The 19,386-nt window shown below is 32.2% G+C and overlaps 3 protein-coding genes across 3 annotated transcripts; all 3 read left to right on the top strand.

Moving 5' to 3' along the window:
• Positions 1 to 923: 923 nt before the first annotated feature.
• LOC133684594 (cinnamoyl-CoA reductase-like SNL6) lies at positions 924 to 5,539 on the top strand. Its single transcript, XM_062106846.1, has 5 exons — positions 924 to 1,215; positions 1,365 to 1,519; positions 4,374 to 4,565; positions 4,727 to 5,061; positions 5,193 to 5,539. The coding sequence occupies exons 1-5, from the start codon at positions 1,080 to 1,082 to the stop codon at positions 5,290 to 5,292; spliced, it is 918 nt and encodes a 305-aa protein (XP_061962830.1). The 5' UTR covers positions 924 to 1,079; the 3' UTR covers positions 5,293 to 5,539.
• A 3,383-nt stretch (positions 5,540 to 8,922) lies between these two features.
• On the top strand, positions 8,923 to 12,439 carry LOC133674758 (zinc finger CCCH domain-containing protein 12-like). The gene is made up of 2 exons (XM_062095985.1): positions 8,923 to 10,617; positions 11,778 to 12,439. The coding sequence occupies exons 1-2, from the start codon at positions 9,753 to 9,755 to the stop codon at positions 12,056 to 12,058; spliced, it is 1,146 nt and encodes a 381-aa protein (XP_061951969.1). The 5' UTR covers positions 8,923 to 9,752; the 3' UTR covers positions 12,059 to 12,439.
• Positions 12,440 to 13,546: 1,107 nt separating this feature from the next.
• On the top strand, positions 13,547 to 15,171 carry LOC133674767 (RING-H2 finger protein ATL29-like). The gene has a single exon (XM_062095997.1). The coding sequence runs from the start codon at positions 14,047 to 14,049 to the stop codon at positions 14,914 to 14,916; it is 870 nt and encodes a 289-aa protein (XP_061951981.1). The 5' UTR covers positions 13,547 to 14,046; the 3' UTR covers positions 14,917 to 15,171.
• Positions 15,172 to 19,386: the final 4,215 nt, after the last annotated feature.

The following is a 19,386-nucleotide window of genomic DNA, read 5'->3' as shown; positions in this document are numbered from 1 at the left end:
AAATATTTTTTTAATTATTTTTTATTTTTATTTTTATTTTTAGTTTTAAATTTTTATTCTTTATATTTTTATTTTCCTATTAATTATTATTAGGCTTATCTAATTCTCCTATTTGAAGGGAAAATTTTTTCTTATTTTTTTATATTCAATATTAATAAGATATTTTAGTTTTTCCTATGTAAATAGTTGTAATAGCTTTTTGACAAATGAGACTTGGATGAATATAAATTAAATATTTTGGATGTCTTCCTATTGTTATGATATTTTTGTTGTGTATTGTGAAATTATTATGGTTAAGAGGTCATAAAATATGTGCATTAAAGCTTAATGGTTTTTGATAGTCGGTTTAAATGTATTATTATTGGAAATCTTAATAAGATGATTGCAAATGTGTTAGATTAATGAGAACCAAAATTTACAAGAAGTGCCTTTGTCTCTTTATTAGACGATCATGGGCTTGGAGGCTAGAGTGCTGGAATGATATCATGATATCAGCCTGTGCCTCAACTCACTGCTCCTTCTAGCTAGAATACTTCCAAATCGGCAGAAGGCAAAAGATGCCCTGCTCTGCTTTGCTCTCACATTCGTTGACCATCTTTCACGCAATCCTGTCTTAAAATTTAAAATAAATTGGTTTCATTAAATTGTCCAAACCGTCAAGTTGGGTTTCAAAAAAGCAGACTCTTATGGTCTTCTTTCTTCTTGCGACGAGTAGCTCTGCCTACGCACCTCTTGTGATTATTAGGGCGTGGAACCGGCCACACACGTTGCTCACCAAACTCCATTCGCTAAGTGTCACACTCTCAAAAATATCGAGATTTGCTCTCTCTAATATACTAACAACCACCTGCCAACCATCTACTATAGCCATGCTCCTTGAATGCTACTCACCCTTCTTCATATATATATATATATATATATATATATATACCTACGTACCAGTCCAACTCCCTCTGCCCCAAGAGTTCAGACAATCAAAGAGAATCACCATTTCCAGACTCGGCTCCCTACAGCACAAAACACGGTACAACTCCTCCAAAATTAATCAAAAAGGGTCACCTTTCTCTCTTCCATCTCAAATGGCACCAGCTTCTTTCAATCCTATTTCAAACACAGTTTGTGTAATGGATGCTTCAGGCAACCTTGGCTTGAGCTTGGTTCAAAGGCTCCTCCAAAGAGGCTACATGGTTCATGCTGCAGTTCAAAACCATAATTGTAATGCTTACTTTCTTCTCGTTTTATTTTTTTTCTTACCTTTTAATTACTTGCCCCTACGTCTTTGTTTCCTTCCTTCCTTTAATTTTTCCTTTTCCTTCTTGCATGCATGGACTAAATTCATAATTGTTTTGGATATTTTCAATAAGGTGAGTTGCAACTCAACGGTCTATCTTGTGAAAACAAGAAGCTGAAGATTTTCTATGCAGACCCTTTTGACTATAAGAGCATAATCGATGCATTGAGAGGTTGTTCTGGTTTGTTTTACACCTTTGAGCCTCCAGAAGACCAGCCCACTTATGATGTGAGTTCTTTTTTTTACTTTTCATGTGTTGAAGTAAATTTAATTGCTCTTTAGCTTATACGCCATCTCCAGTCGCCAAGAAATATTGCACCTTAATCGGCATATATAGATCAACATGGCAGCTTGAACTAATAATTATAGTAAACTAGAAAAAACAGCACAAGGCACTGCACGCTGCCCTGTGAAAAAAAGTACCGTGAACGACACTTAATCTTTACTTTTGGCATATAATTCACATTTTTTTCAAGATATTATTGTTTTCGTATTAAAAAAATATACTTTACTTCGAGAATTAATGGCCAACAACTATAATATTAAGCTATTTTTTAACTAGTTAGGTAATATATATTCTATCAAATTAACTAAAAATAATTTGCAAATAAATAAACCATGCAAAACTTTAATCCAAACAATTAACAACCCATGGTCATATGAATTTCATAAACGCTAAATTAAGGATGACTCTAGCTAGTAACTAAAATAATAATTAAAATGAAATAAATTTCCATATTAATTTGTACAATTTTTGTACCTTTTAAATTTATAATTATTGATTAATGTATCTGAAAGTCTGAAGATGAGAGATAAAACTTAATTTGTCTTGGTTTATCTCATATAAGAAAATAAATTTAATATTTTAGAGGTATTTATCACTGTATTTTTTTTATATGAAAGTTGATATATATGTTTTATATATATGATTTAGAGAAATAAAAAATAATATATAAAAATAGAAATAATAAGTGATTATAAATCATTATACACATAGCATCGCTATAGAATACAAAATTATGGATATTATTAGAATACTAAAGATATTATCCATATGGATTGTCCTATACTCTCTTAAAAGAGAATTATTCGATCTATCCCGGGTTATATATATTTATCTTTTTTTACAAAAAAAAAATACCATTCATAAATAATTTTCACAATCATAAAATCTTATGTTTGTGTAGGAAGGAATACAATTTTGAATATTTCCAATAATTTCTCTTTTCCCACATAGCACAAGAAACTTTGCTACAAGTAATTTGACGACGAGCTAGAGAGAAGTGTTAGCAAGGTGCGAAGCACTCTTTTACAGTCGCAAATTATTAAGCTCTAAAATCATGGACTTTGAATGAAAACTGAGGCTACACGCCTACAGTACCCTTCGTTTACGTAGCGTAAGTAATAAAGCAGCTGCATAATTGCATGTAAATTTTCAACTTTAATTTCCTATCACAAACTAGCTAGCTCATAAAATAGACGTCTAGATATTTATAATTGGAAGTTGAATAATAATCAGGCTAACGTTTTGTGATCTATTTACCTCTAGTAGTTTTGTCACCGGTAGCTTGAAAAAAATCATATACAGCTTTCAGTACTCGTCTAGCCATAAAGTTGTTAACATCGATCCCGGCCTCCCCAGCTTCTTTGAGAGCGACTAGCCACCTACTTTTATATGTCCACACACATAACATACTAAAAGCAAGAAATTTAAACAATCTAGAGGTTAAGGGGTTTGGATGGAATTGTTAATACGATGATTATTAGAGGTTTATATAATTGTTAATTTTAAAATTTGTAAACTTAATCGAGATGTACGTAAGCTGACTCGGACATTCATGTTAATAAAAAAAACAAGAAATTTGTTTTAATATTATATATATATATAATTTTCATTATATATTTTCAAAGTTTTCGTGATTCGAGATCTCAGTCTAACAATCAATTTTAAAAATTAAAATTTTAATTTTAATTTATTAAATATGATTTGAATTGTTTTTTATTTTAAAAGAAAAAGAATAGGAGGTGAGTATCGCAATATTTGAAGGATAGATTATCACAATAAAATATGCTATACTCACTTGAAATGAATTGTTCATCCCATGCCATTCCGATTTAATAAGAAGAGCTTGACTCCGATACACACATGGGGATTGATTACGTAATGGTCTTTCTTTTCTTTTATTTATTTTAGTTCAATAAAGAGGTGTCAAGTGGATTTAATTTCTTGTGAGTAAACATCTGGGCCTCCAATTAATGGCAATTACGCCAATTACGGTGGAGGGTCCCGTCTCATTATTATTAGCAAAGGAAAAGTCTTTGGTTATTACAATATTGGAGGAGTGTTAATAAGACGCCATATCTGCCATGTTTTAAACCTTTGAGACTGGCCAGTGTCGACCAATTAAAGTATTCGGATACTTTCTTATCTCTCTCTCTCAACAAAAAAAACAAAAGAAAGAAAATTCATCGAAGTTGCTTTTCACAGTTTATGTCGAACTGTAGGAGCATGAACTTGTGCAAGAAGAAATTTTAGAGGAGCAGAGAAGTGGGGGAGGTGGTTGTTTTTAAAATGTTTTTTTATGTTTGAAATTGTTTTAAGATAATATTTTTATTTATTTTTAAAAAAATATTTTTAACATTAACATATTAATAATATGAAAATACTTAAAATTTTAATTTAAAATAAAAAATAAAAAATAATTTTTTTTTCAAAAACACTTTTTAAAAAAACAAATAATTAGTTGAGTTTGAGGGTATTTTAGAATTACATTCTAAACAATATTTCTAAAAATTTTCATTTTTTTAAATTAATTTTTATGCATTTTAATATATTAATATTAAAAATAACTTTTAAAAATTAAAAAAATATTTTAATATATCTCTTAATAAAAAATATTTTAAAAAATAACACCATTAAATTCTCAAACCTTCTTTGAAAATAATTACAGTGTTCTTTTCTGGCTACCAGTGTCTCTCTCTCTCTCTCTCTTTTTTCCTTCCAATTTTGGGGTTATTAGGAGAAAAGTAAGCGTTCAAATTTTGTCCCATTTGACAAAGTTGGGCCATTGGATGGGTGCAGGAATCCATGACAGAAGTGGAGGTGAGAGCAGCACACAATGTTCTAGAAGCATGTGCACACACTGAAACAATTGACAAGGTTGTGTTCACATCCTCGGCAACTGCTGTTATTTGGAGAGATGATCGCAAATCCGAGATAGCAGACTTTGATGAGAGACACTGGAGTGATATCAATTTCTGTCGTAAATTTAAGGTACAACCTTTTTTTTTCCTGAATATATATGCTTGATCAATTCCAGTGCTAATTAATTACGTGCAATTTTTTATATATTATTATTTGGTAATAATACGTATTAAATTCGTTAAGACCTCCTCAATGAATTAACATTGTGACTGGAATGAATTCTCGGACAGTTATGGCATGCCCTATCAAAAACACTAGCAGAGAAGACAACATGGGCGTTGGCAATGGACAGAGGAGTGAATATGGTATCTGTTAATGCAGGCTTGCTGGTGAGTCCTGATCTTTCCATCAAAAACCCATATTTGACAGGAGCAGCTGAATTGTATGAAGATGGGGTTTTTGTGACTGTTGACCTAAACTTCCTGGTGGATGCCCACATATGCATCTATGAAGATGTGTCATCGTATGGACGCTATCTATGCTTCAATCATGTTGTTAATCGGCACGAGGATGCTATCGAGCTTGCTTCGATGTTAACTCCTGCCGCACCTTCACTCCCTCAGAGGTTAGCTAGTGCCTATCACGTAGATTAATAAATCAAATGACTAATGTTTAACATCGTTGATTATTCAATACAACAATCTTAACCATGCCATATAATAATTTAAAGTTTCCTCCTTAATTGCTTCGTTACAGCTGTGACCAGGACGTGAAGATCATTCAACAAAGGATAAGCAACAAGAAATTGAACGAATTGATGGTTGGTTTTGAGAGCGGTCCCCAGCTTGTGGATTGATGGGAACCTGGTCTGAAATTGCTGATCGGTGATGGAGGCACGCTAGCTCGTCACACTTGCAAGTGTATTAAAACGTTGTTGTATTGACGTCGATTGGCTTCATGGGTCATGCAAATGTATATATATAGTTCTTAATTTCACATCTTAATAAGTGGGATGGGAGTGTTTATGTGGTTATTTCTGCGTTACAGAAAAATCACAATAAATATTTATTTGATATCAATAAAATCAAGTTTTGAAATGGTAAGATCCATGTACTTTTTACGTTTACACCACAGGTTGATGAGAAGCATCATCAATATGCTTTTCTAGACCATGCAGATCCAAAATGCTCCCCAATTCCAGTCCAAGCCTTGGACATGCAGAAGCTTTACACACACACCATTTAACAAATCTTAGAACTATTTAGCTAAAGTTTGAAATTAACATTTTAAAATATAAAGAACCGTAATATAACAGTCCAACACATTCTATCTTACATTGCAAAATATATCTCAACCTTTGTAAATCAATCATATCCTATTTTTAATTTATCTTATAACAATGTATATTTAAATACAATAAAAAATAAGTTTCATTCTTTTTTAATTTATCTTATGTAAATACAATGCAAATTAATAAATAAATTAGTTGTTTTTTATGATAATTTAACATGCATTATCAACTTCAACAAAAATTTTAAACAAACACTTATAGTTTATTATTTTTTTGAGAAGTATTTTCAATTGCAGTTTCAACCAAATATTTATTTAAATCAATTATATTATAATAAAAAATAATTTTTAAAAATCAATTCTTTTTAAATTTTAACTATAAAAACAAACATGCTCTAAAAATATTGAAGCCAGCCATAGTGATCGTTTGACCATATATAGCCAGGAGGAGGGGCTAATATGGGATTGATTAAAATCAATTGTGATAAGATGTACATCATGCATCGAACTGTTATTGAAAGGCAATGAAATTTGATTTCTGCAATCCATCTCACTGTGCTTTGCTCTGGAGTTCTTGATGCATCTCACGAGGGAAATTAATTATCCTTTCTCCCCAACATGTTTATTGTATTTAAAAGAAATTAAATAAAGCAAGGACTAAGGAGGAGAGCACTCGCATATTCACATTAATTATATTTATCCTCTTCTAAAGCAGTTCTAAACCCAAGAGGTGTCCAGTAGAAACAATAATAAATATAACTCTTAAGAGAATTTTAATTTCCAAAGCTTATATCGTCTAGTTTGTCCATTTTTTTTATTTAATAATTTTATCCCGAAGTAGTAGCCATCTCTCCATCTCTCATTAATCCATGCGAGAGAGAGAAAAAAGTAAATATATGTTTATTTAAAAAAAAATAGATGACCATTAAATTTTATGATATTTTTGTTAGACTAATAAGTTCACTAAGTTTTTATTCCAAATAACTTTCTAATTTATTCTATTTTCCTATAAAATACTTACAATTCAATTGAAAATTTGTTATTTATTTCTTATTAAAAGCACATCAAATTAAAAACTTTATCGAGATCTGGTTTATCTTCTTTGGTATTATTAGAGTTAAAAATATCGTTTTCATTGAGTTTTTTTATGAAATAAAATTTCATAGATATAAAAATTATTGTTATTGGTGGCTAAAATTTTACCACCTAAAAGCTTTTTCTATCTTTTCATATTCTAACAACTTTATCTCTCTTATCTTAGCTTTTATAGACTAAAATATGAAAAAAAAATTGAAATTTATGATTGACACATAAAATTCAAAAACAAGAAGGACAAATTGAATTTTTTTCATGTCAAATTAAAAAGGGCTTTGTTGTTTACTCAAGTACTTATTCTTTCAATTATAAGCTTTGATTACATTTCAAAAAATTATTTTTTTAATTCAGTTTTAGAAATTCCTAAAACTCTTGAACACGCTATTGAATGTAAATAAAAGCAATTCCATTCATTTAAAATGATATTAATATAACATATAAGGATGAAATTGTATTAAAATAAAGTTTGATGATCAAAATAAAATATAAAAAACAATATTGCTCTTTGAATAGAATAATAAAAAGGTTGTTGATGCTAAAATAAAGGTTCGCACACAACATGCACCGTCTTGAAAGGGAAAGGCCATCAAGATGATTTAAACGCTGCTCTAAAAGCCACCATTTGATCATCGTGTCACCTTACATGTGCTAGGTCGAACGGTGTGGCTTCAATCCATGCGTGCAATGCTAGCATCAATTTGTTTTTAATAATATTTGTATTTATTCTTTATTTCAGCTTTTATAGCACCACACCAACCCACACTAGTTGGAAAACCAAAATAAAAAATCTCTTATAATCTCTAATTAATCTTACAGGTTTAATCTTCTAAACTAGCAACCCGTGAAATTCTAAACTTGGGTTCAATCAAGAAACTCATTTTCAACTAATTTTATATTAAATAATGAAATAGAAAAATATTTAAGTCTAAAAAAATTGCCTAAATAATTCAAATAACAATAAAAAAAATAAGAATCAAATCTGATGTCAAATTAAAATTAAACTAAATGTTGAGGAATTAAATTAAAAAGTAAATTTAATTAAGAAAAAGAAGCAAAACTAAACAAATAGTAATAAAAACAACGAGGATCAGATATGAAAGATGAATTTTTTTTTAAAAAAAATTAATTTTATAAATCATCTCAAATAAAATAAATAATAATAATAATAATAATAAAATCATCATCTAAATTTGAAATTTTTTTTAAAAAGCTGCTTTGAAAATATAAAAAGATTATGGTAAGAAAATCAAAGAGAAGAGTGGAAAGAATGATAAAAAAAAAAGATTGTTGATGCTAAAATAAAGTTTGTATACAACACATATCACCTTGAAAAGAAAAGATACCAAGATGATCTAAACATCACCCTAAATCACCATTTGATCATCACATCACTTCTCATGTGTTGCTTGAATGAAGTGGCTCGACCTCAAGCTCTTACGCGTGCAATGCTATTATCAATTTATTTTAATAATATTTATATGTATATTTTATTTTATAGCATTCCACCAACCCACAGCTGGAAAACCGATTAAAAACTTCGCTTGGAATCCCTGGTCAATCTCCCAGCTTGAACCCATTCTCTACTTCTGAATGACACTCTTCTCTGCGTTGACCCAAATCTACCACTCCATTGCAAAGCCACGTCAGTCGTCCCTGATACATGGCTTTTTTGGATTTGGGTTAGCCTAAGAAATAGTCCCCACTTATATAAATATAGTTTTAATTTTATTTATAAATAATTATTTGTACCAAGTTTATCCCTAACATTTTAAGAATTCTGAATTAAGCCTTTTCATCCATGTTTTCTGGTTAAGAAAACATTTAACAGAACCCAATTGAAAAGCCCAGATGGCTTGGGGATACAATTAATATAAATATTTTTGGAAACAAAATTGATTATATCCCAATAATTTGGGGGTATACTTGAGGTTTTTCCTTTGGGTTTTAACAAGGGTGGAAAAGGGAAAAAAAGAGTAATGTTATATAAATGATTTTTAATTTTAATCAATCAAGTATGTGAATTTTAATTTTTATTACGATAAAAAGTGAGAAGCTGGTGTACTAAATAAAATTCTTTATCTGATATCATATCCAAACATTCTTGAGGTCTTCTCAATGAAGATTGGATCAGATCATTTATAAACGAAATGACACAAAAACAAAAGGAAGGAAGGAAGGAAGGAAGGAATTTGGACATGGAGTACATTTCAGATTTCTCTTCTCGATAACTTCATTGATTTCTTTTTTTATTATTATTGGAACAGAGTTTTTGTGTATTTTTGGAAAATCGAAATCTAATCTATCTATTTCCTGTCGCTCTCCTACAACCAAAATCCATCTCAATATTTCGAAGCTTTATCACCACCCCTCAAAAAGTCTACATGCTTTGTTTCCACTTTAGACGCTCAAATTTTCTATTTTCACTCCCATTTTTCTCTTAATAGTTTCTAAATTCTCCTCCATATCCCAAGCCCCTGGATCCAAAACCCATTTATCCATGAATTTTGAGGTTTTACCTGCTGCTGCTGTACTAGTATTTCAATATTTATCTCATTTTCACCGCAAGTTTTATTGAAAACCCTTTTGAATCTAGTCTTAGAAGTGTTAACTAAAAACCCATTTCAAGAATTCAGGTAATTGAATGTCAAGTTTCCTCCTTTGATCAGGTAATTGAAAACCCTTTAATTTCAGTTCTTTCTGCATCGGATGTTGTTTTAGGTCAAGTTCTGTGTTACTCGGTCCTTGGTGGGTTAATTAAAATATCCGTTTCTCAAATTTTGCTAATTTCACATCCTTGCTTCATTTCTATCAATTTTAGTTCATGGGTTTCGTGTTTTATGTACTGTTTTTTCATCTTCATCACCAGTTAGGGTTTCATCTTCAAAGTTTTCTACTTTAATATCATTTGTTTAGTTGGTTTTAAGTTATAAAATGGATTACAATAGGGATTTTTCTGGTGTAAATGTAATTCCAATTACTGGTCCAGATAGCTGGATTTCAAATTCCTCTGATTCCAATTCTGTTTGGGCCACAGAAGATGATTACCGTTTTTGGAATAATTCTGATGGCCTTAATGACAACACTCCTTCCAATTCCAATTACCAATCCTCAGAAACACTTTCTGGTAGCGAACCACCAAATAAGAAATCGAAAAACAATTCCCAGGAATTGAATTCAAAGAAATCGATTGGGAAAATGTTTTTCAAGACCAAACTTTGCTGTAAGTTCCGGGCAGGCACATGCCCTTACATCACAAACTGCAACTTTGCACACAGCATGGAGGAGCTTCGGCGTCCACCTCCAAACTGGCAGGAGATAGTGGCTGCGCATGAAGAAGAGAGAGGGAACACAGTGGATGCCAGAGAGGAATTTCAAATCCCATCAATAGTGGGATTTGGAGCGGAGACACAGCGGTCTTATAAAGGGAGGCATTGTAAGAAGTTTTATACAGAGGAAGGGTGTCCGTATGGAGATAATTGCACGTTTTTGCACGATGAGCAGTCAAAGAATCGGGAGAGTGTGGCAATAAGTTTGGGGCCTGGAGGGTATGGAGGGGGGGGTGGTGGAGGAGGAGGTGGAGGTGGAGGTGGAGGTGGAGGTGGAGGTGGAGGTGGAGGTGGAGGAGGAGGAGGTGGAGGTGGAGGTGGAGGTGGAGGAGTAGGAGGAGGAGGAAATGCAGGTAGCAATGCAGTTAATGTGAAGCCATCAAATTGGAAGACAAGAATTTGTAACAAGTGGGAACTTACTGGATATTGCCCATTTGGGAATAAGTGTCACTTTGCTCATGGAGTAGGAGGTATGCCTCATGAATTGTGAATTTTGTACTATTGATGATTTCAGTTTTCGGTAAGGACTAGGATTTATGAGCAGGAGAAATTTTCTATTGATTATTTGGTACTGAATAAATGTAAAAGGTCGTGACTTCTATAATTTTGAAAGAGTTGTTTGGTTGCATATGTTATTTAAGGGTGCCCCAGTATTAGAAAGTGGAACATGTTTGATTGATTTCGATGCCAGACAAATAGAAGACTTATGTTTTTCTTTTTTTCTTTTTTTGGTATGTCGTGTGTAATGGCTGTGCATATCTTTTATGGAAGTATTAGCTGGCATGTACTACCAGTTGAAGGACGTATATTTCTTAGTTTAATGGTTTAAGATGTTCACACATCTCAATTTCTGAATAAAATAGATATTTGTTTATGTTCCTGACCTGAAAACGCTTCGGTTTGGGGGCATTTTGATTCTTGTACTGCTAAGTAACTAGCTGCAATGCCTTCATAACAGAAGGTGAATGACATCCAGCTAACCTGGGACTTCATTTGAGTTTTGTTACATTAGTTGGTGCCATAAACTGCTGACATTTTATGAATGCTTAACATGAGCTATCTTGCTGTTGTTTACACCACATGTCTAAAGATCGCTTTGTTTTATTTCCCAATTAAATTAAAGGAAAATTTAAATGTCTTTCCATAGTATTAGATAATTTGCAGTGAGATTTCATTTCCTTTACTTCTGGTCTGATATGCTGTTGCTTGATGCGTGTTTCTTTAACAATTTATAAGTTTGTTGTTTAATGCAAACTGTTGAAAGGTTCCACATATCAAATGAGAATTGAAATGCCATTCTTATCTTATTCAAAAGTATAAATGCCTAACATGTGGCATGTTTTCTGTCATTAGATTTCCTTGGTCATGTTTATGAACATCTGATAATTGCTGGTTTTATCCTTTTTCCCCTTTGCATGGATAAGAACATGAAACACAGAGTTATTTTTTTCAAAGAGGAATACTAGTTGTTGTTCTCTATGTGTTGGATTAATGTCGGTTCAGAGTACTAGCATGATGATGGAGCTCCTCTTTTGTTTTCCCCTTTCTTTCTTTGGTTCCTTTTTTTTCCCCTTTGATGTGATTGAAGTATGCTAGATGTTAACTTTGGAGTTGAATTGTCTGACTGCAGAGTTACACCGTTACGGTGGAGGGCTTGTGGAGATGGATGCAAAAGATTCTGCTTTTGTCCCTGTTGAGTCAAAGCAGGGAGGAGTGCCTTCAAAAACTCCACCAGAAACTGTGGTCGCATCAGTTACTTCTGTGCCTAATTCAGATGTTTATCACCTTGGAGTTCCGTCACAGAAATCATCTATTCTTATTCAGAGGCCTGGACAAAGAACTCATCAGAAATGGAAGGGTCCAGACAAAATCAGTAGGATATATGGTGACTGGATTGATGACATTGAATAGGGTCAGGTTTTTTTTTTCCTGTGTAGCATTCTGATAGAATTTAAAATGTTCAAGGACACGTGCAAGAAGGTTTAAATGGCCAAGTGCAGAGTTTGTTTTCTTGAGACTTGAAGAGATTGGGAAGCTTCAGCTCTTAGATTGAAGAGGTCTATGTTTACTGGCTTGAAGTTTCAGGATGATCCCTTGCTCATTGGAATGTCAAACCCGTAGTGTTTATGCATGAATTTGAGTTTCCAGTGTGGAAATTTGAAGCTTGTACTGCATTTATAGTGTTGATCTTTGTAGTGAAGTATGATAACTGGATGTCTCGTATCCAAGGAGATCTGTTGTCTTTGTAGTTGTACCACTTTGGATTAATTTCCCAATTTAATATTTAGCTCCCACGGTCTCCCCCTCGCATTAATTGCAGTTTTAGCTGGGATGTGCAGGTCAGCAGTTGTCAAACAACTTTTGTCATGAAATTTGCACGTTCTGAGCTATAAGATGGACGACAAGGGAGACTGGTTATGTGAGGCCGTATCTGCTTAGGTAAACAGAAAGTCGAAATTGAGCTGGGCAAATTTTGAGATTATTATTTGGATGAAAAAACCATGAATCCTACCTTTGTTCTAATATCATTATGAACCCTTGTTGTGCAAAATTTATGCAAAGTTTGCCTTTTGGATATGATTGTCTTGCCATTTTTTTTCTTTTCTTTTCGAGAAGATCTGTTTGCCATTAGCATTTGTAAGAAGGGAATATGAAAATAGAAAATAAAAGGGGAGAGAGAAACCTATGAAGAGGTGTTGGAAAAGACCGGGGTAAATCACTGTGCTTTAGGATCTGGTATAATGTTGTCCCAGCAGCATCTTATAACCTACTCAACGGTCGCTAGTTTATCAACCCTGCGTTATATTTTTATTCAAGGAGGGTTTTGATCAAATTTCATGCAGGTATATGTGGGCGACGACATTGTTTTCAGTCACTCCAAATAAAGGCCTGTGGAATTTATCCAGAACTACAGATACCGTGTGGTTGGAAAATGGAAGCTTTTTTGCTGCCGCCCGTAGTGGTTGAATTGGAAAGCCTAAAAGATTCCTTATTTGCAGGACATTAATTTTGTTTTTGTCGATTCCCTTGATATATAGATTTTTGTCCCTGTAGCTGAGATGTGAAACCAAGACAGAAACTGATCTACTAGAAGCTATTCTAATTCCAAGGGTTCAAATGCTAGCAGAGTATATCGAGGAAACAATGAAACCAAAAAGTGCGCAACCAGTTATTACCATGTTAAGCATTCCGCCATTATTACTGCCAAAGCTTGAAACATTGCATTTTAAGGTTACAAAAAGTAGTTGCACTAATTATGTACTGAGAGGTACCATGGCTTGAACCCTCGTCTAGCGGTTGGTTGGTAGGTTGGCTGGCTGGCTGGCATCATAACCCCGGACGGCCAAGGCAAGACCATATTAATCTCAGGTGTGACAGTAACATCACTCCAGATTCAATCTTGATTGTGATTTCGTGTGATTGGTACAAATGATCTGAATCTGGTTGGGTTGAGTGGGACATTTTGAGTTTGGTGATTATGTGAAAAGAGGACCAATGACCTAAAAAAGAAAAGTGTTACTATTTGTTTTGGCACAATAGGATGAGAGAAATTAGCTGAGCCAAAATTGCTGCTGTTCAGACAAAGCTCCTCACCCTTCTCACAAGGACTCGTTCAATGGCCATTATCTCTGTCAAGGGCAAGAAACCAATCATTCCAGAGCCAAGGACAAGAAACTGATGTCTCTACATCACCGTTCCAAATTAAGCCACCTTCTTATATGATCCCAACCACATTGAAGTGCCTCTTTCTCTCTTCCTTATTAGGCCTCAAATTCAACCAACACAACAGAAATAGATTCATTTTCTCTTGATTGAATTTCCCTTCATCCATGCAAAAACCTAAGGCCGGCGAAACTCCAAGCTCCGGCCAGCCGACTAGGCTACATCTCTGATCCTCGATGTCGTCTAATTCTTCATCATACCCAACAACTCTATCAATTGGCTCACCGGCAATAACCCTACTTGTAACCGTAATTCTTCTTGTGCTCTTCTTTGTAGGTTTCTTCTCTATATGCTTTTATAGATTTTTTATGGAAGGCATCGTCCACGGTTGGCATCTCAGGCAGAGTTCACTTGGCCTTGTAAATCCGGCTAGTTCAAAAGAGAATCCCGGACTTGATTCTTCACAAATACAACTTTTTCCAACATTTACATATTCAAGCGTCAAAGATTTTCGACGCGAACAACACGGACTTGAATGTGCAATTTGCTTGGCAGAGTTTTCCGATGAAGATCTAGTACGCCTTTTAACGGTTTGCTACCATGTTTTCCACCAAGAATGCATTGATCTTTGGCTTGAATCCCACAAAACATGTCCAGTTTGTCGTAGAGATCTTGACTTGCCTAAGGAAGTATTGGAAAAGGCTCGGATAGGAGATCACCGAGCGGACATTAATGTGCATGATACTAATGAAACAAATGTATTGCTAGAGCATGCCATTAGCATTCATGTTAGCGAAGATAGTGGCGAGGAAGGTAGAGAAGGACATGGTAGAGGAAGCTCGACTCAGGATGTGGACAGACAAAACGAAGGGCATGAAAAGATATTGGGAATGTCAAGGTCACACTCGACAGGGCACTCAATTCTAGCAACTAGAGAAGAAGAGGATAGATATACTTTGAGATTGATGGAACGTGTGAAGGTAAAAATTACAAGGGGGCATTGTGCAACAGGAAGTTGTATTACGTTTGGGGACTACTCAGGCCCTATGAATGAGGGCCATGGAGGCTTCTCAGGGTGGTCGCATGGAGGCATCAAAAGAGAATAACGCTTCTATTATGCTCTCCTTTCTTCCTTTTCTAGCACAACATTTTGATTACATTATTTTGAACTTTTTGATCAGTCTAAAAAATTATACAGAATTTATTCAAAGTTGGCTTGCCGTCATTCTGCTGTTTGTAGGCCTCAGAAAAATGCTTAGATACGAGCTTATTGATTCCCTGTCAAAACCGGATTAAGGTATTTAGCTTGCTGTCTTGTTGTCGTTGCCTTATATATAGTCAAATCTTTCCTCTTATGAACAGGACGTGGTTGCAACTTTTAAATGGATGACTGTAAGCTTTATAACTGAGATTTTATGAATGCTTTCTCCTGTATAAACACTTTCTTTGTTGCTGAAAGACTTTACAACAAAGTTTTAAATCCTCTGAACTGTCAAGAATATTACTGGACACAATTTAAGTACCTGCAAAAACAACCACTTGTGTGTAAATATTTAATTTTATCAAAATATATGAATAGGTTAAGTATTTGATTATTTAAACTATTCATACATAAAAATAAAACAATAATTTGATTATTTTCTTGAATTTGATTTGTAGTGACTTTATTTATTTATAAGATCAAGTCAAGATTTGTGCTTTACAAGAATATGATTATGAACATGCACTGCAGAACAAGATTTGATGATTTGATACTTTGTAAAATACCTTTGATTTGTCTTCAAAGTGTTGCTGAAAAAGACTTGAGAGCTTTTGTGAGAGTTTCCTTACTTAAAAAGCTTATCTTAAAGAAAATTTTGTATTTTCTTTGAAAAAAATATTCTTTATATCTAGAGTGAGACCCTTTATATAGAGATTTGTAGAGGTATTCAAGTTTTTTGTCAATACCGCATGATATTATTTTATTTATTGATTTTTATTTGTGGGATCTTATATTAATGATAAATATCTTAAATATCTCCTCCCATGTGTCAACCTTCCATTGATAAAAAAAAATTAAAAAATAAAGGCTTATTTATTTTCCATGTCATTTATCTCAAATTTATTTTATTTTTATGTAACAATAAAATAAAAATAACACAACAAATTTTGATTGATTGAAAATTTTTATTTTTATAGATTCCTCCTCAAGACAAGCTCACTTGAATTTAAAAATCAATGGACATGTCTAAAAAAATAAATATAGTTAAGAGAGTTTTATATGTTGAATATATTTTTAGCTAAATTAGTACATTGTTGCTTGGAATTTCACACAAATTAATACCGTTTAACTAAAATTTATTTAATCATATTAAATTCTCACAATAAATTATTATAGATATTTTTTATTGTGAAAATAAAATATAATTATTAAAATTGAAAGTTTATGTGTCAATTTTAATTAAAATTTATCAAATATATAATAGAATCAAAGTTTAATGCTAGATTTGAAGCAATTATAGATTTTAGAAACTAAATTGAAAATTATAAAACTGGCTCTAAGCATGTACTATAGCAATGAATGGTAACCAACAAGTTTGACCGGCTCGTGAGAATTCTTTCTTTGTCGAAAGTGATTACTATGAAATCTTGTTTTTGTTGACCTTTAGGTCATACATTTATGTTTTTATATATTTTGATGATAATAATAATATAAAAATTAAACTAATAATATGTTTGGTTGAAAATAAATTTTAAATAGGTTTTATATGAAGAACACATCTACAAGTATGATGAAAGTAAAATGAAGACTTAGTTTAAGTAAATATTTTTGATGTTAAATGTAAATTTTTATATTCTACTTGATAGTACAAATTAAAATGAATATCCACATTTTACTTTGCATGTATTTTAAAATGATTGATAAAACAGTTCTAAGAATTTACCTAAGATTAAAACTAACAAATTTAGATTTTGCATAAACCGGTCAACTATTTGGGCATACCAAATGAACTAATCGACCGCTTGTTCATTTGTGATGAGCAAATGAGAATTCTACAACAACCGATCGACCATTTCATTTGTTATTGAGACTGTAACGGCTATAAACAATTGGTGTATATATATATATATATATATATATATATATATATAAAAAAGGAATCCAAATATATATGTTATACAAGCTAATCTTAAAAGCAAAACAACTTTAAAATTATTGATCATTAATCAATACTCATATTTGTGCAATCAAATCTTCACAGTTGTGCACAAGAGCATACATTCTCATTCTCATAACATTTAAATACTTTTAAATCTCTTGAGTGTTATTTAATGAGATATAAAAATGCTTAGATTTTCAGTTGTAAAATCTACTTTATTGAGAGAATAATTCTATAACAACAAAATTACATTTATAAACCTTATTGTATTTAGTAACCCAATCAAAGAACTCTTATATATCCATAATTCTATTAAAGTTAAAGAAATATGCCATTAATCTTAATTTATTCTCCTCAAGATAAATCTCTCTTAGGTGATGACTTGTCATTATATATAAAACTCTTATAACCTCTTACAACTTCAACCACCAAACTCCTCCATATAAACAAGTTTTGGTTATCCATATAGGATTGCAGAAACATGTACGGGGTTTGGTTTACCTTGAGGTGAGTTCTCAGATACGTCCATCTTCTCATCAAGATTCTTGTTTATGCCTTTTCTTGGCCACAATTGATCTAGTTATTTAATTATGTCTGCTAATGAATGCTTTATTGGATTAAAGTTCTACAACATGGTTCTCTAAGCTACCTTTTAATTCTTTTGTGATGCCTTTAAGCCCTCACTACATCCTCCTAGATAGCTTTCACTCTTATATTATAGAGTGGGATGATGTTGTCAACATTTTTTTACATCAAAGAGATCAACCTGCTCTAATACCAATTGACGCAATATATAATGAAAAATTGATAATTAGGATTTTTCAAGCCCTATGTTATAACCTGAAACTACAGAGAAAATATTTGTTCAATAAATTCCAAATAATATGAAATCAATTCTAAAATAACTTATAAATCTTTTTAAATAGGATTTAGTCTGAATTGGTTTAAAAAGGAAAAAAATCCCAAAACTACTAGGAAATTAAAGAATCTCAAAACTACTAGTCATATATTTATTGATGAAATATATGTTATGATACTTAACCTTTTTTTCAGGACCCAAACATAATAAATTAAAACTATCATTAACATTCCCTTTCAATTGATAAACCTGATACATAATTGCAATAATTAACAATTAAAGAGAAATGTTTAATAAAATTAAGTATTATGATACACAAGAATTAGTAAGTAGTGCTTACATATGTTCTGAATCATGTTGCAAATTGCTCATTTTATAATTGGAAAATTTGAGATTCAGTAAGAAGTGAATTTTGAGATAGTAAAAATTGATGATGTTGTATACAATGAATTTTTCAATCTATCAATTTATGAGAGTATAGAAGAAAAATTATTTTAAAATAACAACATATTAATATTGTACTTGCTAAACAAAAGGTCTTAATTCATCGCAATTAAATAACACATAATTATATGCATGTTTGAATTTGATTTCTGTTAAGTATTTTCCTTTTAGATTTCTGTTAAGTATCTTCTTTTTATTACATTTTTTAGAATTGATTTCCATAATAAAAAAATATTGATAAATTCTCACTTGAAGATAATTGTTTATCATCATTGCATTTTAGAACGTAGTTTATTCTTGCTCTCAAGTAAGATTCAAAATAGTACGAGATAAATATTAAGATCTCTTTGATAATATAAACATGTATATCAAAGCTTTAATATGCAATATATTCTTAATTTTTTTAGAAGTATCTAAATAAAATTAAATGAATTTTTTAAATTTAATTTTTTTAAAAAAAACAATATAAATTTAGAAAGGAGCGATCGCTCATCAACGATCAGCAGTTTTTGATGGCTGTCATAGAATAGGAGCAAGGGTTCTAGGCTCCTAGCAATTTACAGCTAGCAGCTCCTAATTGTCCGTCCTTTTGTTGACAAGCTCAACTCCACTTCCAAGATGTCGATATAACAAGTTCTTAAAGATATATATACTGAAAGGCCAATGGAAGAAATATTTAGAGAAAATAAAATGACAAAAATCAGCCGTCACTTAAGTAGTGGTTCAACTCGCAAGGGCAATAGTTTTAAACTATAGGGGTAGAGGTGGATGCTGATGAACCTGGAAGGGTAAAAATGAAGCTCACCCTTCGGTTAACCTTTAATTATAGGCATAGCCTCACGTTGAATGTCCTGCTGAAATATAGAATTTCAGGAGTACATTCAAGTAACAGCACAGCTTCATCCTCTTGTTCACGTGATTTAATATGGAATTTCATCCTCTTGTCATGTCATGCCGCGTTATCACTGTTATTACAAGCACGCAGTCGGATTAATATATTTATTTTCATGCAGGTTCATACAGGGGAACAAGGAGTGCACTGGGATTTCTTTTTCACACTAGCGGCTGGCATCCATAATTAACATCCCGCCACAATATTCAGGAATTCTAGGTTTAGCAATTCCTATTGGTAT

Source organism: Populus nigra, chromosome 1 (genome assembly GCF_951802175.1).
Source record: "Populus nigra chromosome 1, ddPopNigr1.1, whole genome shotgun sequence".
Taxonomy (NCBI): domain Eukaryota; kingdom Viridiplantae; phylum Streptophyta; class Magnoliopsida; order Malpighiales; family Salicaceae; genus Populus; species Populus nigra.
The sequence above is the reverse complement of the archived record's forward strand: the minus strand, read 5'-3'. Positions and strand labels throughout refer to the sequence as shown.